Consider the following 24,819-nt stretch of genomic DNA (forward strand, 5'->3'; position numbering starts at 1 on the left):
TTCCAAGGAGCAGCTGGTGAGCTTGAACCACCAACCTTGCAGTTCAAACGGCTTTGCAGTCTGGCACATTAACCCACAGCGCCACACCAGGACTCATTAATATCATTAATATTGTTGACATAAATATCATTAGCAGTTACTAATTTGCTATGAGGATCATTTATTTCCAATGGTTCTTTATGGCACTCTTCATGTATAACTGTAAATAGGTTTCTAACCTTATTTTATCAATCATCTTTTTTAATTGAAACATAATAAGGTAGGTGAATAGTCTTCTCCACATCCGCCTTTGGCCCCAATATTGGTCATACACCCTAACCAAAACTTTTCAATATAGTGCCCGGGAGAACTCTCTTCTCCCTTCAAACACACCTTTAGTGGGGGCAGTATTTGGTTTTGCATTAATTATCTTGTACCCTAATGTGCCTCTGCCAGCACCGAATACCAATATTTAGGATCTGTTGAAAAATCTTTACTTTGTCCCTCTAAGTGGAGTTAATAGGTATTCTTCTAAATATGTGCTAAGGGGTTGTAAAAGGATCTTAAAAGCCCCGTTGAGGTAAGTTACATAGCCATTTCCTCCCACTCAAAGAACATCTGCTGTAGGTGCAGTGAGAGGCGTGTCATCACTGTTTGTCTGTGAGTCCACCCTGATAGAGTGAAGTGAAGACGGACTCATTGGCACAGTGTCTGAGACACAGCTCACCGCGGGCTTTCACCTCACTTCCCTTGATCATACCTCACCACTCACTTCATCTCACCCTTGGAAAACTGGAGGCCTTGCCATGTATCAGCCAGGACCAAGCACCTCCACAGAAGGAAGTTGGGGCCTGGCTGGATTGTCTCACCTATTCAGAGTATCTTAATATTACCTCCTGAAGAGAAAGCCCCTCATACTGGGTTAAGGGAAAATAGCCTGCACAGTCGGACAAATAACCTTGTATTTGGACAATAAGCAATCCTATAACTCTCTAAGAAGTCTGTTCATGTTAGATGATCACAACCAGAATTAGAATCCTAGTCTGAAAGTCCTAATGCAATACAAACTGATGACTCATTTTTAAGCTTCTAGTTTTACGAGGTGCCATGAGTCAGGTGCCGAGTCAACTTCTTGATGGCAGCAAACAGCAGGTTTTGAAAGAAGAATCCCTGGGTGATGCAAATGGTTAACACACTCAGCTGCCAACCAGGAGGTTGGAGATTTGAGTTCACTCAGAGGCACCTCAGAAGAAAGGTCTGAGATGTAAAATTCAGTCATTGACAACCCTCTGGCACACCGTTCTGCCTTGACACATGGGGCATCATGAGTCTAGTAGACTTCATCACAGCTGTTGTCAAATGAATTACCTGTGATTTATATATGTATATATATATTTTTTTCTTTTTCTTTTTTTCTCCAGAGATCCTATTAATACAGCTTGAGTGAAGCGTTATTTGGTGGTTTCTATACTATATGGGAGCCCTGGTGTGATAAGCACTGGACTGGTAACTGCACAGCCTGCAGTTTAAAACTTATGGGCTTCACCTGCTCTCGGAATCCCTGGTTGGGGGCGGGGGCGCTGTTTACTGTGAGTCTGAACCGGCTTGAAGGCACTTAACAACAGCAAATTTTATGTGAAGCATTTTTGTCAGTGTCTTGGTGCTTCATGGCATGGCATTTTATGATGTATAAAGTATATTCTTACTCACTTTTTGCCTCCAGGCTGGTATTTTGTCTCTGTAAATGCACCCTACCTGGTGTCTTAGTTTCCAATGCGGCAGGAGTAAACACCACAGTGGTTGGTTGGCTCTAAAGAGTAGGAATGCGTTTTCTCAGAGATGTTGTTGTTATTAAGTGCTGTAGAGTCAGTTTCAGCTCATGGTGAACCCAGTAGGTTTCCGAGGAGCTGCTGCTGGGTTTGAAACTGCTGAACTTGTGGTTCACAGTCCAGTGCTAATCCTAAAGGCCCACACCAGAATTCTGGAGCACTAGAGGCTAAACATCCAAATCTGCATCTTGAGCATGTTGGTTCCTTACTTGGCAATAGGTTTGGGCGTTCCTGGACTTATGGGTGATCCTCAAATGGCATTTGTTTGTTTCTCTCTACTGTTCCCTTTTAGAGCACAGATGTGCTAATGTTTGGGATTTGCTAACACATTAACACAGCAAAAGAAAAACCTGTTTCCAAACAGGACTGTATCCATAGGAATTCAGTATGTATTTCTGGGAGTACACAGTTTAATCCATAACAGATGGTGGAAAGTATGGGCTGGGTGCTAGACTCAATTTTGCCTCTTGACTCCTAGCCCTAGCTTTTGTCGGCTCCAGTATGAGGGTAATAAGACCATTTGCCTCCCACAGCTGTATTACTTGTATCATTGCGTGTCAAGTATTCGGAACAGTGCCTAGCATAGACTGTCTTAGCTTACTGTTATTCCCCTAAAACCAAATGCCTGAAAGAAATTGTGGATCACAGTCATGCCATCTTAAACACTGTGGTGTTAGTATCTGTCACCATTCCATGGACCTTGTATGAGCCTTCTTCCTGTTTCTTTTGACTGCCAGCGTTTCTTGACATCATTTGCTTATAAACGATGCTCCTATGGCACTTGTCCCCACAGCTCTGTGTATGTGTCTCTGTATCTATTTGCCTCTTTTAATTAGACACCACCCAGAAGAAATTCGGTTTAGGACCCATCCCAATCTGGTATAATCTATTTGCAAATAGTCCTGTTTACATGCACAGGGAGTAGTATGTAACACATTTTTAGAGGACAGTTCAGTAAATGTTACCTGTTACTACTATCTCCAATCTTTCCATGGAAAATCATGAGAAAACAATACTGTTGATGGCACATCTACATTTGGTTCCAGCATTATATGAATTTATATACTCACTTAAATGAGTTGAGCCTGTCTTAGAGATAGATGTTACATTGTTTGCATGATCTGGTATATTATTGATTAATAAAGACTCCTGGTTTTTGTTACAGCAGCACTATTTAGTCTTCTACAGTGGTATGAATAGCAGCTAAAGTCCACTGTCTTTTTTTTTTTTTAAGGTTTTTAGTGTGGATTGAGTAAAAGTTTATAGGGCAGATCATCAGTTTTACATTCAATGTATCATACACCGTGTTTTCATTATAATAATGATTATAATCCCCTCCACCAACTGTTCCACAGGAGAAAGATGAGGCGTTCTGCTCCCGTAAAGATTTATAGCCTCGGAAACCCTGTACAGGGTCGCTATGGGTCGGAACCGACTTGACGGCACTTAACAACAACAACAACAACATCAGCTCATCATGCCTAGGATATCAATGTTCAAGCATTTAATTTTATTTTCAATTTTTTTCTTTGCAAATTATTTGTCGTTTGTCTTGTACAATCTTTAGAATCAGAAGTTTGCTGATTGCCTTCAACATGTCCCTTTGCGTCCTCTTTGTTGCTACATGCCACAAAATCAGTTCTAAGTCATAGGGTTTCCCAGGAGTGGCTGGACCTTATGGTCCAGTGCTGATCGTACTTGATCAGCTATTCAATGAAATGGTTTATATAGGAATCGAGCCAGACTGTATGGGTTATTTTTTTCTCTTACTTATAAGCACAGTTTGTAGATTGACTGGAATCTTTTAATGTTTTTTTTAACCCCCTTAGTATAATTAGGAACTCACAGATTCAAACCTTTGGTGCATTTTAATTTGTTGCCTTTATTATCCTTAGTTGGAGTCTTTGTGGGATGCTGCAGGATTATGTGCTGGGCTGCAAGGTTAGTTTGAATGGCAAGGTTGGCAGTTCAAACTCCCCAGTCGTTGCTTAGAAACCTTGTGAAGGGTCACTGTGAGTCAGAACCGACTGGACGGCACTTCCCCACAGCATTGCCTTTGCTTATACTCTTGGAGTGGGGATACCTTCAGGGAGACTCCTGAGTCTTCTACACTCAAGTGCTATAGTTTTTCACTTCACTTTGATGATGACCATCATTCCTGAAACCCTAACACTCAGGGACACAGCAGTGTCCTGAAAGACCTCTTTATGGTGCATCTGAGCTAAGCCATGGCCTTCTCAGCTACCTCACTATGCATACGAAAGCTGAACCATGAGTACAGTAAAGACAAAAGAAGAATCAATGCCTTTGAATTATGGTTCTGGAGAAGAATATTGAATATGCCATGGACTGCTAAAGGAATGAACATAGCTGTTTTGGAAGAAGTATTGCCATCATTCTCCTTAGAAGAGAGAGTGGCAAGACTGTTCCATGGACTTCAAGCATGTTATCGGGAACTAGTCTCTAGAGAAAGGCACTTTATTCAGTAAAGTAGAGGGTCAATGAAAAATAGGAAGACCCTCAATGAAGTGAATTGACATAGTGGCTGCAACAATGGGTTCCAACATAGGACTGATTCTAAGGATGGTGGTGGTGTTGTGACGTGACATCGATTTGGTTCCGACTCATAGCAACCCTGTATAAGGTTTCTGAGGAGTGGCTGTTGGGTTTGAAATGCTAACCCTTATGGTTCGCAGTCCAGTGCTGATCCTACAGTGCCACCCCCCAGGAGCTCGAGGATGGTATAGTACTGGGTAATGTTTCATTCTGTTGTACATAGCATCTCTGTGACTCAGACCTGAGTCAAGGATTACCTAACAACAACAGCAAAAGTAGACATACACACCCCAAAACATGCTGCATAGGGTGGTTTGAAAATTTATAGACAAATCTTCCTACCATTCCCATTCTTTCTTTCTTTCTTTTCTTTTTTAAATGTTTTATTGTGAATTATGTGATAGTTTACATAGGAGAACAATAGTTTTACATTCATCCTATCGCACGTATATTGTTTCATTGCCATGGTTACAATCCCCTCCATGCATCATCAACCAACCAAAGGGTATACCCTGCAAGCCTGTCCCCCAGTTGTCAGCACACAGTCCCTCTACCTCTCTGAATCTAAAGTCCCCAGCCGCTGCCATCACTCCACACCATCATCTCTGCCTCAATCTCTGGCATCACTCACTGCTTCTCTGGGTAGGGTCCCGCATGCCGCTCTTCTCCCTTGATGGTCCCAGGGACTTCAACTCCTAGACTGCAAAGTTAATCACTCCCCTCCTTTTGCTAGAAAACGTCTACCTTTGCATTTCCAACCCTCACAATCAGTCCTGATAACAATTATTCACTATTATATCACAAGAGCCTCCCAATGACTTTTCTTGAAATATTAGTTGAAATATTCTATAAACTTTTGAACCATAAAGCCATAAAATGTTGAACATTGTCTTTTTACTAACAAGCGAATATGAAATTTTTTTGTAAATTTCACGTTTCCCTGGTGTTTATGTCATTAACTGCATTTTGTGAGTATCCACAGGCCAGGGAATTAATATTGTAATTTTCTGTTTAATCATATTAGCCAAAAAATGTTCAGCACTGCAGTTCCACAGACAAACTTTTACCATGAATTCCCTCATACTTTGAATAAATTGCTTGCTGTGAAGATAATAGCCATTATTTCTAAAGAAGGAAGTGAAAAAAAGAAACATTTTCAGAGGGATGTTGTTGTTAGGAAGTGCCATTGAGTAAATTCTGACTCATTGCAAACCTGTGTAGGGTCTCTGAGGAGTGACTGATAGGTTTGAACTGCTAACCTTGCAGTTCAAACTGACCTTGCAGTCTCGTGCTTATCCTGTAGCACCACACCAGGACACCAACTCAGAGGGATAGAAGATAGAACATTTTTACTGTTTTGTCTATTTTTCAAGTGCATTATCAGTGAGGAAATCACCTAACAGTCATTAAGCCTAAGAGTTTCTTACAGTCCTTTCATTCACAAGTGGCCAGAGCACCTCTGACATCTGATTTGCCTTGCAGTTTGCATCTAGGAGACTCAGCTGTATTGAGGGACCTTTAGAAAGTTCATGGAAGTCTTCCAGTATCTTATACTTCAATTTTTGCATGCACTCTTTGAAGTCCCTCATATATTTTTTATAAGGCAAAGCAATGAAATCATTCACAGTACTTAACAACACTAGACTATTTATGGCCAAATTTTGGCATTTGGCCTTGGAGTGTGTTTTAGGTGCCAATAGTTCCATGGCTCAATCTGAAACATCCTTTTCCATTTGCATAGCCTTTGTGAGTATGCTGAATCTCTTAAGTTTCCACATACTGTTCATAAAGTCTTTGATGATGGAGTTGTCATTTAGTTTTTCAAGTTATTAGGTGTAAATCATATCCTGAATACAATGATGTGACAGCTGGAACTTTTAATAGCAAATAATAATTATTCAGATATTCTATTTGGATTAGCATTATTTTATGGTAAATAAGTTCTTTTACAGATAAATTAATGATTTCAAAGTCAAAACCATTCTTAAACCTTTGTATGAGCTTGTTGGCTGAGGTGTTTTATGGATGTGCTTCGGTGGGGCAAGGCCATAGTGTTCATAATACTGTATCTTCTACAGAATAGTCCTAAAGATAGAAATAGAATTTACCTACAGTATTGAGTACTTTTGCTGCTTTGTGGATACTATATCATAAGTCCAGTGAATGGTTAACTGTAATAGGCTTCTGTTGCCCACAATGCAGGTCAGACAAATGAGTGTGGAAAGTGCCATGTGATCTTTTTAAGGGGATGTTCCAGTCAACTCTCGCTACATAGGAAGTTGAGCATTTCTAGAGACACAGAGAAACAAGGAATTTTGTTTTGTTTTAATGTGATATGCTTTATTTTTAAAGGTTAGGGGTTGGTTCAAAGCATTTTAAATTCTGTAAAGGCAACACAAAGCCTAATGACTTTGCTGAAGGCGGCCGGCTTACATCCCCTGTTCTCTCATGAACACTTGTTCTCATTGAAGAGGAAAGATAGTTCTCAGCAAGAGTCTGCCTCGTTAAGTTGATGCCATAAATTCAACTAGAATAATTTATGAACACTTTATGAAATGAAGTTCTTAGAGAAACATCTTTCATTTTTGTTATACTCTGCATGGTTTAGATTCATCTGTCCAGAGATTGCTAAAGGTTCAAATAGCAATTTTTATGTAATTGAATTTATTCGTGTGTCATCTCCAAAGTTGTGTTTTTCAAAGATTCATTCTACAGCATTTATAAGATTGAAAATCTACTCATAACCCTTCTCTGATGACAATGAATAGATTGAATGTCTTTAAGTTAAAAACTGGTAGAAGTGTTACCAAGCTCTGCCTTGCCTTAACAAATAGGTAGGGTCACCTGACTACCTATTTATTTATGTGCTTAATGCTCTCATTGAAAAGTCTGGGGAAATATAAATGTAATGAAATAGGCTTGAATAACAAAAAACAGATTGTGTGTTCGACTGAGTTTTTCTTCATGATGTTTTTATGTTGTTATGTGCCATTGGGTCAAGTCCACTCATAGCAACTCTTATAGGACAGGGTACATATGCCCTGTAAGTTCAATGTATCAAAAGGTTTGTGGACAAATTCCATTAATCCACAAACTTGTATATTGTTAAGTGCCTTTGCATTGATTCCAACCCATGGTGGTTATATGCTGTGGAGTCAGTTAGGACTCATAGTGACCCTGTACAAGCTTTCTGGGGCTGTAAATGTTTACGGGAGCAGAAAGCCTCATCTTTCTCCTGTGGAACCGCTGGTAGTTTCGAACTGCTGACGGTGAGGTTAGCTGCCCGATTCGTAACCACTATGCTACCAGAGCTCCTTTACAGCTGTTATGTTTGAGCCCGTTCTTATTGCCATTATGTTAATGCATTTTGTGGAGAGTCTTCCTAGTTTTTACTGACCCGCCGCTTTACCAAGTCTGATGCCCTTCTCCAAGGACTGGCCCTTCAGAGTCTCATTAGCATCACTTCCAGGGAGCAGTCTGGCCGTACTTCTTCCAAAGCAGTTTTCTTTGTTGCTCTTCTGACCATCTCTCGTGTGTTCCATATTCCTCACCTGCACCCTAAGTCATACTTAAGTATAGTGTATTCTTCACCCACACCATAATTCATACACAGTGATTCTTTCGTCTTCCTTATTCATTGTCAAGCATTGACATGCATATGAGATGATTGAACATACCATAGCTTGGGTTAGGCACCTCTCATTCCTTAAAGTAGCAGTTTTGCTTCTTAACACTTTTAAGAAGTCTTTTGCAGCAGATTTGCCTAATCCAGTGAACTATTTGATTTCTTGACAGTTGTTTCCATGAGGGTTGATTGTGCATCCAAATAAGATGAAATCTTTGACTGTTTCATTATTTCTTCCATTGATCATGATGTTCTGATGGTCTACTTTTAAGAGTGTTTTTTTTCTTTGCACTGAGGTGTAATTCACCCAGAAGGCTATGGTCTCTGATCTTCATCAGTAAGTACTTCAAGTCCTCTTGGCTTCCAGCAAGCAAGGTTTTATCATTTGCATATCGCAGGTTGTTGATGAGTCTTTTCCAATCCTGATGCTACGTTCTTCTTCATAGAATCCAGCTTCTTGTATTATTTGCTCAGCATACCCACTGAATAAGTGTGATGAAAGGATACAGCCTTATATCCGATAATGTGCTGCTGCTATTCATCTTGGTGTGGCGCTACAGGATAAGCACTGGACTGCTAACTGTGAGTTTGGTGGTTCAAACCCACCAGGTGCTCCTCAGAAACTTACAGGGTCGCTGTGAGTTGGAACTGACTCAGCAGCATTTTACCCCCGCCACAATAACCTTTCAGAAGTGTTTTCTGCCTCTCCTCCTTCCTAGTCTGTCTTAGTCTGCTGACCCTGCTGATACTTAAAATACCAGTGATATCTTCCAGCATCACAGCAACATACAAGCCACCAGGTCCAACAAACTGGTAGCTGAGTGGTGGGACATGTGAGATAGTGCCGTATGTTTGGGAACTGCTAAAGTTGCAAACACAAGAAAGGACTTGGAGCTGGTACTTAGTACAAGGGGGTCTATTCGAGCTCCAGTTCCCTTCTGCCTGCCATATCTTTTAGATATAGACAAAGCAGTGATTTCATAAATGTTTTAATTTTCCTGATTGTCTTCCTAGAATAGCATTTAATATATTGCTCTGTTAGCACAAGTATGTTTTGTTGAGTGTCTTTTTTTGGTTTGTTTACAAGGAAAATATATATTTATTGTAAACATTTGCCAAATTAAGGAAGCATGCAGGAGAAGGTTGATGTTGTTGTTGTTAAGTACTGTGGAGTCAGTTCCAACTCATAGTGACCCTGTATAGGGTTTCCGAGGCTGTAAAGCTTTACAGGAGCAGAAAGCCTCATCTTTCTCCCACAGAACTGCTGGTAGTTTCGAACTGTTGACCTTGAGGTTAGCAGCCCAATTCGTAACCACTACACTACCATTCTGCTATACTTCAGATTTCCCATGCACATTATCATATGTTGAGTTTAACAGAATTGATGAATTAAGAGTATCTGTAATATATTAATTAGCCTGTTATTTTACTTTGTCATAAACAGTTTTGCATATGACTAAATAATACTCTTAAGTAATTTTTTATGCTTGTATTACATTTTATCATATGATGTTCCATAAGATATTCAAGCAGTCCCCTCATGCTGGTCATTTTTTTACTATTAAACAACAACATACACGCACCATCTAGTTTTTATATACAGCCATACACATTTGTAAGATTATTTCTTTAGGAACAATAATTGCTGGTAAAGGCTTTGAAACGACTACCTCTTACTATTGGAGACATCCGCCCCTTCCTCCTCCCTTCTGGGTTTCCTTTCATTCTCATATTTGTCACCACCATTCCTGCATCCCAGATACTTCTTTATCTGAAATTATCATCCAGCATCTATTTGCCTTTTTTGGTTTGTTTTAACCTGAATTGTTAATAATTTACCCTTTTCCAGTTTAGGGAATCCTAGCATTTTCCTTTAAAATGAAGGGCAAGGTAGGGGGTAGAACTCGATCTTTTTCTCTGAGTCTGAGATGGCAGTATTGCTACAATTCCTGCTGGCCTTCATATTTTCATTAATTTTAATGTTTGAAACAACAGAATTTCCATAGAATGTGACTATTTTTCATTTATCTGGTGAGTGTCTGCTTTTTCACAAGTATTCACGTTTTTTTTCACCGATAACATACACTGTGGTGTTCTGTATATTTATAAACCCAAAGTTATAATTTAAAGGAATAGTTTATTAATGTTATTTAGTTAACTTCATACCTATGAGTCCCTCAATACCAATTTTGATCACTGAAGTTTCCAGATCACTTCTCAATCCACTTACTGTAATTTATATATATATATATATATCCCTGAATCCAGAATTCTCTTCATCAGCACTCATTGTTGTTGTATTACTTTTGAGGACATTTAAAGGGTGTTGTGAAAATCTTACCAGTTTACACGGTGGTTTGGGAAATTTCTAGGTAACACTTAATATTGTTTAAAATAGATTTAAGCACTAGTAGAATTTAAAATCTGATTTTGAAATTAATTTTGTTTAAAATAAGTGATGATAGATAGGTACATAGGAACTTTCATAAAACTGTTAAATTCATTTGTCATCTATTTTCATTTTGTAGTTTTCATCATCATTAACATATTTTGTTCCTTGCCATTTACAGCTCAGAATTCTGCACATGCAGAGTTTGCAAACTTTGATGCATTTGGACAGTCTAGTGGTTCGAGTAATTTTGGAGGTTTCCCCACAGCAAGTCACTCTCCTTTTCAACCCCAAACTACAGGTAGAGCTGCTCCAGCATCATGCTTGAATTTTTCCTTTTAAGAAAAAGAATTAAATGTCTTTAGTTTCGTTTTGAAAAATTACTCTAGACTTAACATTCTGTAATGACCGGCTTTTGAAGTAGTTCTGTTTTACCGAGCTCTGGGGAAACCTGAATTTTTATTTTTTTCCATGTGTGTGTTTGCTTTTCTGAACTTTGGTGTGCTGCCTAATCCACCATGTCCATTCTCCTTCTCCTGCACAGGAACCTGATGTCCTGAAGTATGGTTTGCTTCTTAAAACACATCAAACTGCCTGCTTCCATAGAACTAAAATGCAAGAGATTCTTAGGGCATCAAGCATAAGAAAAAAATGTTAAAATGTTTTAGTTGATACTAGATTACATAATGGGCCACTTTATGTTTTTGGCTTTCTTTTTATACCAGCCATTTTAATCAAACTTGGGTACTGTTTTCAGTGCAGAAATGGAATATTCTCCCGTAAACTACTGTTTTCCAAAATGCATTGCACACTTCCTTAGATCTTTGGCTGTTTACTTTCTTTTTAACTCTGTCTTGTCTTTCAGCCTTTCCTTTCTAGTTTCCTTTTTTCTTTCCCTTTAAATTTCACAATTTATATAATCTCTGGCTGCTCAGCATTTAGAATGTTTTCATCTAGCTGCGGTTTGGGTGAATTTACCCTGCTTTTCCTCCTCAGGTTGCCCACAGTAAGTTCTCTTGTCAGTCAGGCACCTTAGTCATTTGTATGTGGTATGCTCTATTTTGTGGGTTTTTATGGTTTGTTATCATTTTTTTTATGCTAATCTGTTCTCACTTTTACTGCCACGTAATCTATTAATAAACTCAGGCTGCATTAGCTATCATAATAATATACCATAAAGTGAAAATTTGATTTGCTAACTCACTTTTTAATAACTTGAAATAGAATCCTTTATACAGCTATTGCAAGTTTAGTGTCTGCGTTGGTCACCAGCTGTTTGTAGCAGATTACAATCTTCTCAGTGCAACCACATGTTGTTGTTGTGTGACATCAAGTTGTTTCACACTTGTAGGAGCTCTGTATAATGCTAATGCATTTGAACTGCCAACCTTGAAGTTAGCCTGGTTAGCAATACAGTGCGTGTCCTGAAGTGCTATCCCAGGGCTCATCCACATATTACTTAGTATTAATTGAAAGCAGTCAAAGTTTAATCCCTACAAGAGCTTTTATCAATTTATAAGGGGGTTTAAGAAAGTAGGTGGGGCAGTTTCATTGTCTGTTAATTGCATTTTTCCACAAACTTTATGAAGCCTCCTCAGATGTTTGTTCTGCTGTATCTAAAGACCTGATTGGTGGAAAGGAGCCATGTTGGTGCAATAGTTAAAGCGTTCAGTTGCTACCAAAAGATTGGCGATTCGAACCCACCAGCTACTCCATGGGGGAAAACTGTGGCCATCTGCTTCCATGAAGATTTCAGCCTTGGGAACACGATGGGGCAGTTCCACTCCATCCTCTTAGGGTTGCTAATGAGTTGGAATCCATCGATAGCAATGGCTTTGATTTTTTTTATTTGGCATTGTTGGTGTTAAGTGCCGTGGAGTTGATTCCAACTCCTAGCCACCCTGTATAGTATTTCCTAGGAGTGTCTAGTGAGCTTGAACCACTGAATTTGCGGTTCAAACAGACCTTGCAATCTAGCGCATTAACCCGCAGCACCATATGCTATGAAAGTGAAATGTAGGCATCTAGAATGAATATTGTAAATGTGCAAATAGAATCAGATACACTGGCCATGGAGGCAACTCAGCAGTGGTCTGAGGGCGGTCTCTGGGATGGAAAGTATACTTTAATGTGATAATTCGTACATTGTACTTTTAGGAAGTCAGCTTTTACTGTAACAGTTAAATTGCTACAGCTTTCTTTCCTTGAACTACATGGTGGGTCAGGGTTCTACTATGGGTGTCATGGTATTGTGTGCCCATTAAATTATTACGTGGGATTAAATACTAGTTCGTAAAAATAAGCCTAGTGCTCAGTGGTCACCTTTTAAGAAAGTATGTATCACAAAAATGCTGTGGTTTTAGTTTCGGTCACCTCTCCACGGACCTATACTTTGTAACCGGTCATAGTTATTAGTGTATTGCTGAATGTTCTGTAGGGTACCTGCTGGCACTCTAGTGCAAACCTAAAGATTAGCCAATTGTACTCACCTTGCAGTGCTGCAGAAGAAAAGCCTGGACATTTGCTCTGTAAGGGTTAGAGCCAAGAAAACTCACGGAGCAGAATTGACTCTACACCTTATGTCAGTGTTCTGTAAAGTAACCGAGTCTCAGCAGGTAGTGTGAAGTTACCTTATATTGCTCCAGGGTAGATACTGAAGCATGTAAACCTATTGTCCAGGCGGTCAGGACCATTGAAAATTCACCTTCACAAAAAGTCGAGTGTAGATTAAAGTGGAATGCCGTTTGGCAATCAGTTTTAAATATGTAGGGTTAGTTAGAGAATACTTAATTTAGAAAGAAATTATTGTGTTATCTACCAAAGGGGATTGGGAAAAAGCTAGAAATTTTAAGTGTTCTGTTTATTCTGTTACAGGTGGAAGTGCTGGATCAGTAAATGCTAATTTTGCTCATTTTGATAACTTCCCCAAATCCTCCAGTGCTGATTTTGGAACCTTCAATACTTCCCAGAGTCATCAAACAGCACCAGCTGTTAGTAAAGTGTCAACGAATAAAAGTGGCCTCCAGACAGCGGACAGATATGCAGCCCTTGCTAATTTAGACAATATCTTCAGTGCTGGGCAAGGTATCACTCTTTCAACAAAATGAAGCCAGATTGCTTGTATATTAAACCATGCTCTACATTTGGTTGTATTCATTAAAACTGGAGGATGTTAGCTTTTCTCAGTTGTGTCAAACATTTGTCTATACTGAGCATTTCTGAGTAAAATGTTCATGATGCCTAGGCACGTAATGGATCTGAGATGCTTTGGATTCCTAATCCTGGTGAACCGTCACAGTGTAGCCCAGACGGGTGCTGAAATACCACTTACTGTCTCGCCGTTAGGCTGCTGTCTTGCGGCCTGTTTCTGTCATTTTGCCTGGGCATCGCTGAAAGATCAGGTTGCCTTACATGTGAACTGTGTTGAAGGACATATGGGTACTTGGGGATTCACAATGAGGAAGTACCTTATAGCTGCCTGCTGTGGTGCTGTAGGATAAGCACTGGACTGCTAACTGCAAGCTCAGAAACCCTATACAGGGTCTCCATGAGTCCGAACTGACTGGGCGCCTCTTAACAGCAACAGTGTGGAGCTGAAGTCCCTGTAGTTCAAAGGGTTAATAATGTACTTGGTTGCTAACCCGAAGGTTGGCAGTTTGAGTATACCCAGAGAGGGGCCGTGAACAAAAGGTCTGGTGATCTACTTATCAAAAAACATCAGCCTTTGAAAACGCTGTCGAACACAGTTCAGCTTTGATGGGTCAAAGCCGATGCAGCAACAACTAGTTTAATAGTTTAATGTGAAATATTGTTTTCAGACTTTTCTATGGTAGCCGTGTATCAAACAATGTCCTGATTTTAATGTTTGAGGGGACTTCAAAAATTATGTGTACAAATTCCATAAACTTTTCATTCTATTTGCCTGTGAATGTTTTGAAGTCCCCTTGTATTACTCCTGCTCCAAGAGTAGTATAAAGGAAATCTCAAGTTGAGAATTACTACCATTGCTAAAACTATGTAGAGTTCACTCTTTTTTGGTGGACTATTCAGACAGCTCTGGTAGCGTAGTGGTTACGAATCGGGCTGCTGTCCTCAGGGTCAGCAGTTTGAAACTACCAGCTGTTCCGCAGGAGAAAGATAAGGCTTTCTGCTCCTGTAAAGATTTACAGCTTCCAAAACCGTACAGCGTCGCTATGAGTCGGAAACGACTCCACGGCACATAACAACAACATTCAGACATCCTAGCATTAGCTTTGAAATATTGTTGTTGTGAAGTGCCATGGAGTCGGTTCTGACCCATAGTGACCCTGTATAGGGTTTCCAAGGAGCAGCTGGTGAGCTTGAACCACCAACCTTGCAGTTCAAACGGCTTTGCAGTCTGGCACATTAACCCACAGCGCCACACCAGGACTCATTAATATCATTAATATTGTTGACATAAATATCATTAGCAGTTACTAATTTGCTATGAGGATCATTTATTTCCAATGGTTCTTTATGGCACTCTTCATGTATAACTGTAAATAGGTTTCTAACCTTATTTTATCAATCATCTTTTTTAATTGAAACATAATAAGGTAGGTGAATAGTCTTCTCCACATCCGCCTTTGGCCCCAATATTGGTCATACACCCTAACCAAAACTTTTCAATATAGTGCCCGGGAGAACTCTCTTCTCCCTTCAAACACACCTTTAGTGGGGGCAGTATTTGGTTTTGCATTAATTATCTTGTACCCTAATGTGCCTCTGCCAGCACCGAATACCAATATTTAGGATCTGTTGAAAAATCTTTACTTTGTCCCTCTAAGTGGAGTTAATAGGTATTCTTCTAAATATGTGCTAAGGGGTTGTAAAAGGATCTTAAAAGCCCCGTTGAGGTAAGTTACATAGCCATTTCCTCCCACTCAAAGAACATCTGCTGTAGGTGCAGTGAGAGGCGTGTCATCACTGTTTGTCTGTGAGTCCACCCTGATAGAGTGAAGTGAAGACGGACTCATTGGCACAGTGTCTGAGACACAGCTCACCGCGGGCTTTCACCTCACTTCCCTTGATCATACCTCACCACTCACTTCATCTCACCCTTGGAAAACTGGAGGCCTTGCCATGTATCAGCCAGGACCAAGCACCTCCACAGAAGGAAGTTGGGGCCTGGCTGGATTGTCTCACCTATTCAGAGTATCTTAATATTACCTCCTGAAGAGAAAGCCCCTCATACTGGGTTAAGGGAAAATAGCCTGCACAGTCGGACAAATAACCTTGTATTTGGACAATAAGCAATCCTATAACTCTCTAAGAAGTCTGTTCATGTTAGATGATCACAACCAGAATTAGAATCCTAGTCTGAAAGTCCTAATGCAATACAAACTGATGACTCATTTTTAAGCTTCTAGTTTTACGAGGTGCCATGAGTCAGGTGCCGAGTCAACTTCTTGATGGCAGCAAACAGCAGGTTTTGAAAGAAGAATCCCTGGGTGATGCAAATGGTTAACACACTCAGCTGCCAACCAGGAGGTTGGAGATTTGAGTTCACTCAGAGGCACCTCAGAAGAAAGGTCTGAGATGTAAAATTCAGTCATTGACAACCCTCTGGCACACCGTTCTGCCTTGACACATGGGGCATCATGAGTCTAGTAGACTTCATCACAGCTGTTGTCAAATGAATTACCTGTGATTTATATATGTATATATATATTTTTTTCTTTTTCTTTTTTTCTCCAGAGATCCTATTAATACAGCTTGAGTGAAGCGTTATTTGGTGGTTTCTATACTATATGGGAGCCCTGGTGTGATAAGCACTGGACTGGTAACTGCACAGCCTGCAGTTTAAAACTTATGGGCTTCACCTGCTCTCGGAATCCCTGGTTGGGGGCGGGGGCGCTGTTTACTGTGAGTCTGAACCGGCTTGAAGGCACTTAACAACAGCAAATTTTATGTGAAGCATTTTTGTCAGTGTCTTGGTGCTTCATGGCATGGCATTTTATGATGTATAAAGTATATTCTTACTCACTTTTTGCCTCCAGGCTGGTATTTTGTCTCTGTAAATGCACCCTACCTGGTGTCTTAGTTTCCAATGCGGCAGGAGTAAACACCACAGTGGTTGGTTGGCTCTAAAGAGTAGGAATGCGTTTTCTCAGAGATGTTGTTGTTATTAAGTGCTGTAGAGTCAGTTTCAGCTCATGGTGAACCCAGTAGGTTTCCGAGGAGCTGCTGCTGGGTTTGAAACTGCTGAACTTGTGGTTCACAGTCCAGTGCTAATCCTAAAGGCCCACACCAGAATTCTGGAGCACTAGAGGCTAAACATCCAAATCTGCATCTTGAGCATGTTGGTTCCTTACTTGGCAATAGGTTTGGGCGTTCCTGGACTTATGGGTGATCCTCAAATGGCATTTGTTTGTTTCTCTCTACTGTTCCCTTTTAGAGCACAGATGTGCTAATGTTTGGGATTTGCTAACACATTAACACAGCAAAAGAAAAACCTGTTTCCAAACAGGACTGTATCCATAGGAATTCAGTATGTATTTCTGGGAGTACACAGTTTAATCCATAACAGATGGTGGAAAGTATGGGCTGGGTGCTAGACTCAATTTTGCCTCTTGACTCCTAGCCCTAGCTTTTGTCGGCTCCAGTATGAGGGTAATAAGACCATTTGCCTCCCACAGCTGTATTACTTGTATCATTGCGTGTCAAGTATTCGGAACAGTGCCTAGCATAGACTGTCTTAGCTTACTGTTATTCCCCTAAAACCAAATGCCTGAAAGAAATTGTGGATCACAGTCATGCCATCTTAAACACTGTGGTGTTAGTATCTGTCACCATTCCATGGACCTTGTATGAGCCTTCTTCCTGTTTCTTTTGACTGCCAGCGTTTCTTGACATCATTTGCTTATAAACGATGCTCCTATGGCACTTGTCCCCACAGCTCTGTGTATGTGTCTCTGTATCTATTTGCCTCTTTTAATTAGACACCACCCAGAAGAAATTCGGTTTAGGACCCATCCCAATCTGGTATAATCTATTTGCAAATAGTCCTGTTTACATGCACAGGGAGTAGTATGTAACACATTTTTAGAGGACAGTTCAGTAAATGTTACCTGTTACTACTATCTCCAATCTTTCCATGGAAAATCATGAGAAAACAATACTGTTGATGGCACATCTACATTTGGTTCCAGCATTATATGAATTTATATACTCACTTAAATGAGTTGAGCCTGTCTTAGAGATAGATGTTACATTGTTTGCATGATCTGGTATATTATTGATTAATAAAGACTCCTGGTTTTTGTTACAGCAGCACTATTTAGTCTTCTACAGTGGTATGAATAGCAGCTAAAGTCCACTGTCTTTTTTTTTTTTTAAGGTTTTTAGTGTGGATTGAGTAAAAGTTTATAGGGCAGATCATCAGTTTTACATTCAATGTATCATACACCGTGTTTTCATTATAATAATGATTATAATCCCCTCCACCAACTGTTCCACAGGAGAAAGATGAGGCGTTCTGCTCCCGTAAAGATTTATAGCCTCGGAAACCCTGTACAGGGTCGCTATGAGTCAGAACCAACTCCACGGCACATCACTACCACCACCACCACCATACACCATCAGTTACCAGTGTTTCTCTCTCTATTTACTTTAGCTCCTTTTTATTTTTTTTAAACCACTCAGGCATATATAATAATTTATACCACCAAAGGGCACATTCTGAAAGTCTGCCTCCTGGCTGCCATCTCTTGAGTTCCTCTCTTCCCATGAATCTGTATGTAGAGTCCTCAGCTGCTCCCTTTCTCCATTATCCCTATCTCTGCCTCCATCTCTGGTGTTGCTGCTTCTCTGGATAAGATCTCTCATTCCAATTATGCTTTTCTCCCTTGATGATCCTAGGGTCCTTTGTTTCTGGACTGTAAGATTAACCAATCCCGTTTTTCTTACAAAATTTCTACCTTTACCGTTGTGACAGTTGCAATTAGTCATGATAACAAGTATTCACTATTGAATCATATGAATCTTATCCCCATCTGTTATAACCAGACCCATCTAGACAAGATGAAAACTATTCAGTGGGCACTCTTCTCCCCCTCCCCGCCAACAAACACAATTAAACTAAGCTCCCCCTTGAAATCTTGTAAGCCAGTCACTTCGTGCCTTTATCACCTCCTCATTTTAGGTAGCCAATGTCTAAGTTGCCTATCCCTATCCATATCAGCTAGATGCTTCGCTCTCAGCTCTAGACCTCTGTGGCTATGTCTTTGTCCATAGGCTCAGGAGTCCCCAAATCTCACCATATTTTGGACCAACCAGCCCTTCCTCTTCTCTCTGTCATCACCAGGTCCATAGGAGTCTGTGGAACATGGTTGAAATGGGCTGAGGCTCATTGCTTCATTGCTGCCTTTCCCCCTCTACCATTTCCCAGTAGACTAACATGGCACCAGCAAGCTCACATGCCCTGCTCCTGTGTTCCCTTTGAGTTTCAGTCTTAGAGGGGAGTTTGTCCTGAAGGAACTTGATAGCGTGCCTTGATGGCTTCCTAACAAACAACTTGCTTATTCTTGTAGTAGCCAGTCATACTGCCATTTTTGTTTAGGGGGTCTACTCTCTTATTGATAATATATTCATTTACTACTCTAGAATGCTATCCATTTATTTGCTTAGCTCCAAATCAGTTTTATATTTACCTATGTTTCATGAGCAAATGTACTAGCCAGTCTAAATCCAGATTTTTTGGTATGATTCTGTTTTTGGTTTTTGCTTGTTCCCAGGTGGTGACCAGGGGAGTGGCTTTGGGGCCCCCGGTAAAGCTCCTGCTGCCTCTGTGGTTTCGGTTCCCAGTCAGCCAAGTGCATCTTCAGACAAGTACGCAGCACTGGCGGAACTCGACAGCGTGTTCAGTTCGTCAGCCACCTCTAGTAATGCATACACGTCCACAAGTAACGCTAGCAGGTACCTTGTCTCAGACACCGTTCCTGAGTCGTGTGTTATGTGGTGATGGCTTTCAACGCGGCATAATGATGTGGTCACATCGTTGGACCATCATTTTAACTCTGCTTTTGGAAATTGGAGGAAACTTGAGTTTAATTTGCTAATGAAGACCTAATCCTTGAGTAATTGCCATAATTTTGTCTTCTGAGGGGGATAAAGGGTTTGCTATTTTTATTTCTTGACTACTAACATGTAATTAGGAGCACATATCCATCCAGGTTATTTGTACTTAGGGAGTCCTTTCATCAGTTACATTATATGCTTTTCCATTAGAAGACTGGATAATCAAAGTATCAGATTGTAGCCTTGGATACAAACACGTTTTTAGAAGTGTTTGTATCAGGACACAGTCTCTTCAGTGCCACAGTGGCAGTTCTAAGTAGGCATTTCTTTATTAGACTCTTGTATGAATCACTTCTAGCAGCTGTAGGTGTAGCACATTTCAGAGGCATTGGTGGTGGTGTACCACTGCATCAGTTCCAAGTCAGAGCAGCCCTGTAAAGGTTTCTCAGGCTGTGCATCGTTATAGGAGCAAAAAACCTCATCTTTCCTGCAGAGTGGCTGGTGGATTTGAACTGCTGCTTCCCAGTGCATAACTGTTATGCTACTAGAACTCCCTTTTAAAAATATTGTTGTTGTTAAGTGCCATTGAGTTGGTTCCAGCCAATAGTGATCCTGTATAGGGTTTCCAAGGAGCAGCTGGTGAGCTTGAACCACTGACCTTGCAGTTGAAACCAGCTTTGCAGTCTAGCACCACACCAGTACTCCTTAAAGACTGTTGTTGTTGTTGTTAAGTTCCATGGAGTCGGTTCCGACTCATAGTGACCCTGTACAGGGTTTCGGAGGCTGTAAATCTTTACGGGAGCAGAAAGCCTCATCTTTCTCCCATGGAACAGCTGGTAGTTTCAAACTGCTGACCTTGCGGTATGCAGCCCTATTCATAACCACTACAGTAAAGACATTAGACCTTTAAAAATGTTTTCTAATTGTGACTTCTTCATTTTATAATGAAGGAAGCTTCCAGAACAGCTAGGTGATTTCCTTGTACAGTTTTATTCATATGTTTGTTTTCCACTTTGTGAGTTGTCTGTATTACGTCGGCTTTCCCAGTAGTGTGAAATATCCTGCCACATCTTTTCTACTGTGGAGCAACTGCTGGTTTTCGAATCACTGACCTTCAGGTTAGCAGCTGAGCATGAACCACTTTGCCACCAGGACTCTTTCTATGAGTTTCTGTATGCTAAATGGGGGTTGGCACTCGGATAGGAGTTTAAATTAAGTATGGAGTCCTGATGTGGTACTTTAGGATAAGCACTGGATTGCTAACCACAAGGTGGGTGGTTCAAACCCACCAGCCGCTCTTCAGAAACCCTTTACAGGGTGGCTATGAGTCAGACAGACACTTAACAATGAGAAGAACATTCAATCCCAGTACCTGTTGGATAAGCACTGGACTGCGAACCACAGGGTCGGCACTTCAAACCCACGAGCTGCTCTTTGGAAACCCTTATACAGGATGGCTGTGAGTCAGAACCTACCTGATGGCACTTCACAACAAACAAATACTGTTTTGCTCCATATTATGTGCACTGTTGTTTTGTCAGTGAGTCAGTTCTGAATTATAGCGACCCTATAGGACAGAGAGTAAGGAGCCCTAATAGCATAGTGGATCACAAACGAGGCTGCTAACTGAAAGGTCAGCAGTTGGACTCTACCATTATTCCACGGCAAAAAAGAGGAGGCTTTCTCCTCTGTAAGACTGACAACTTTGGAAACCCTGTACAGGGTCGCTGTGAGTTGGAAACGACTCCATACATACAACCACCACCATGCCACAGAGAATAAGGAACCCTGGTGGTGCTGTAGGATAAGCACTGGACTGCTAAGTGCAAAGGTTAGCGGTTTACACCCACCCGTCACTGTGTGAGAGAACCATGAGGCTTTCTGCTCCCTTAAAGATTTACAGCCTTGGAAACCCTGCCCAGGGTCACTTTGAGTTGGATGATGGTGAGTTTTTGTCTCAGACAGAGTGGACTTGCCCCATATGATTTCCTAGGCAGTCATTTTTATGGACTCGTGGCGTGGCACTGTAGGATCAGCACTGGGCTGTGAATCACAAGTTCAGTGGTTCGTATCCACCAGCTGCTCCTTGGAAACCCTCACAGGATGGCTGTGAGTCTCGACAGTCTCTAATAGCAGCAGCCTTACTGGGAGCCAGTTGTCAGGTCCTCTTTCCCTGGGACTCTGCTGGTGGGTGTGAATCAGTAGCTGAGCCCTTAACCTTCATGCATATCTATAGGAGTTTCAGAAAGTTGGTAGAAAAATGGAATGAAGGGATCATGGAATTTTCCCATGTATAATAGTGTAATGGTGGCCACAGTGTATGGAAATACATGTATATATAACAAGTGGTCTACTCCTAAATAACGCATTATAATATTGGCACAGTGACAGAGCCAGGAAACATTTGGGCTCCTTGAGACCCTTGCAGGGGAAGCTATCAGATGAAAGCAACTTCATCATAGTTTTAGGAGGTTACTTAACTTTTCACTGAGTCGATACATGCACTTATGGCACAAAAGCAATGGGAGGTGAAATGTGTGGTCCCTTGTACAAACTAATGACAAATTAGTCTTGGCATTGCTAAGTGACGTCAAGTTAGTTCCAACTCACAGCACCCCTTGTGTAGGGTTTCCAAGGAGCCACTGTGGATTTGAACTGCTGACCTTGTGGTTAGCAGTCCAGTGCTTATCCTATCATGAATGTTCTTTAAACAGAAAAAAAATAATTGGATTAAATCTTTTAAATTGTTTGTATTAAATCTTGACCCTTCCTTAGGCATCATCCTAGTTTTCTGTGATTTTAAATAAGCGCACATGGAACAGTGGAGGGGAAGAATGGGGGCGGTCTTAGGAAAAGCACATGTGTGGTGGTTGAGTTGTGGGGCCCAGCCCCCATTTTTACTACATACCCACTTTTCCTGGAGATTAGGACTGGCCAGTCATGGGACTGCACTCTTGTCTATTAAGGAAGACCTGAAAGAGGTTTGCAAACATGGACAAATGGTAAATGGTGCTGCTTTTCTCACAAAATTCTTTTTGTTTTAGAAAACATATTCAAGTTTTGTAAAACTGTTATGTTAGCATGTCATAGCCTTTTTTCCTTCTGTCTTAATATGGGAACTCTTGCGATGTTTCTTTTTAGCAATGTTTTTGGAACAGTACCGGTGGGCGCTTCGGCATCCACACAGCCTGCTTCTTCGAGTGTGCCTGCTCCATTTGGAGGTGCGTGTTTCTGCTATTTTGGTTTTATAATCAGCTTTGAGGCATGGCATAGTGTATTTTCTTAGGAGTACCAGGAAATAGAGCAATGATTTATTATCAGAAAGTTCGAGTTTTCCTCTCTTGATAAACAAGTGAACAAATATTTAAAGTACTTGAAATCAAAAAGTCCTAGGATTTTCATAGTGTATTTTCTAATTTTTCAAAGCTCCACCTTCCACAAATCCATTTGTTGCTGCTGCTGGTCCTTCTGTGGCATCTTCTACAAATCCATTTCAGACCAGTGCCAGAGGAGCCACAGGTAAGGAATGTGACAGACAGACTCTACAATTCCGTAAGCATTAGAGAAAGTCTTATTGCAACGACACCACATGACGATGAACACCAGAGAGGGGGGTCTCTCCCCCTACAGTGAATGGGACCACTTTGTCTATAAGTAAAACTACGTGTGGCGCATCTGTAAAATAGTGGGATTTCATGGCCTTTGTGGTTACCTGGTGCTCACCAGTCCACAGTCAGTTGTTTCTTTTTCAGATAGAAAGCCCAAGCCTGCAACTGAGTGCTTAAGTATACATGGCTGAGTTGAGACTGGAAGGCTGTAATTTTGACTTGGTTTGTGGTCTGGGTTCAGGGTTACTGGCTAAATACTTAATCAGTCTTAACAGAACAATTTCATGTTAAATGAGGGAGCTTCAAAAATTGGTGGAGAAATTCAAGTGTGTGTGTGTGTGTGTGTTTATGTGTATACATATAGTTGTTAAGGAGCTCTGGTAGCTTTCCGCAGAAGAAAGATGAGGCTTTCTGTTCTCGTAAAGATTTACAGCTTCGGAAACCCTGTATAGGGTTGCTGAGTCAGAACCGACTCCACGGCACATAACAACATTTATAGTTGGTAAGTGCTTTAGTCCCAACTGATGGTGACCCTGCTATGTAAGGTTTCCAAGGTGGGTTTGAATCCCTGACCTTTCTTCAGTACTTAACCTACAACCACACCAGGGCTCCATTTCTATATCCTTGTGTGAGGCCGATGGGTTTTGTTACATGTTCTCAATAACAGAGTCTTTATTTTGGGATATAAAAGTTTGAGTATTTTCTCTGATATCCATTAATTTTAGAGTTTGTAAGCTTTGTTTTGTATGTGTTTCAGTAATTTTAGACTTGAGGCCTAAAACTCCAGCAAATGTTGGTAAGAAATCTTGGAAGCTATGAATACTGGTAATGTTAACACTGAATTAGTGCCGTTAAGGATTAATAGTTATTTTCAGATCTGTCATTGGCGAGATTAAGAGTTGTAATATTAGCAATTTAAACTATTACTCTTACTTTTTTGCATAAATATCTTCAGCAATAATTTGTCAGTGTTGAGCATAATAAATAAATATTAAATACTGAGTTCTACCAAATATAATTTTTTTTAAATGGTGTGCTGATGGGTTTGAACCACCAACCCTTTGGTTTGCAATCCTGTGCTTATCCTACAGCACAACACCAGGAAGTCCATTTAATTAACTAAATCAAATTAAATGTTAGCTATTTCTACTGAAACTGAAAATCAGTATTTTTGACAAGCAAACGTCTGTGTTCTTTAGAAAATAGTTTTGTTGCCCTCTTATGTTTCTTTTACTAAATTACATTTTGAATTAGCTTTTAAAAGAGGGTATCAAGGAAAAGTTCTGTGTGAAAGAGACTTGATTGTAACCATATTTTTCTGGATTTTAACTTTTCACAATAGCAACTTTCTGTATGTTAGATGATCTAAGATTTACAAATTCCTTTAATTTTAGGGTTCTTTGATAAATTTTATTTTTATTTTTAAATCCTTTAAAAAATATTTCAGGACTTACAATGTTAATTGTAGTTTTAAGTGTCATCAAATAGGGCTTCTGAAGAGTGACTGGTGGGTTTGAACCACTGACCTGGAAACTAGCAGTCCTGTGCTTATCCTGAATCACCCCCCCAGGACCTCAAGCAAATTAGTAGAGTGTGTTTTCTTTTCAGTGGTTGGGTACCTCTCGGTGCCTCTTAGAGCTCCCCTTTATGGCCTTATGAAATTTATTAGCATTCGTTTTAGTTCTCAACACGTAGGAACTCAAGGCCAAGACGTAGCTAACCTGGAGCCAGCATCCTTGTTTCCCTGCTTAGGTCGAAACGGATTTGGAAAAGTATCAGTGGGCTTGCCTGAAG

The 24,819-nt window shown here is 40.5% G+C and overlaps 1 protein-coding gene across 3 annotated transcripts in view; it reads left to right on the forward strand.

The window, feature by feature from the left end:
- AGFG1 (ArfGAP with FG repeats 1) overlaps positions 1–24,819 on the forward strand; it is a 115,799-nt gene that overhangs the window by 82,582 nt on the left and 8,398 nt on the right. For 2 of the 3 annotated variants that reach the window (XM_006861907.1, XM_006861908.1), the window contains exons 6-10: positions 10,560–10,679; positions 13,253–13,462; positions 19,135–19,315; positions 22,559–22,638; positions 22,844–22,936. In XM_006861907.1, coding sequence (XP_006861969.1) covers positions 10,560–10,679; positions 13,253–13,462; positions 19,135–19,315; positions 22,559–22,638; positions 22,844–22,936 — 684 coding nt within the window. The remainder of the gene's footprint in view (positions 1–10,559; positions 10,680–13,252; positions 13,463–19,134; positions 19,316–22,558; positions 22,639–22,843; positions 22,937–24,819) is intronic. The other variant, XM_006861909.1, reaches the window with a different exon arrangement.

Source organism: Chrysochloris asiatica, unplaced genomic scaffold (genome assembly GCF_000296735.1).
Source record: "Chrysochloris asiatica unplaced genomic scaffold, ChrAsi1.0 scaffold00044, whole genome shotgun sequence".
NCBI lineage: Eukaryota > Metazoa > Chordata > Mammalia > Afrosoricida > Chrysochloridae > Chrysochloris > Chrysochloris asiatica.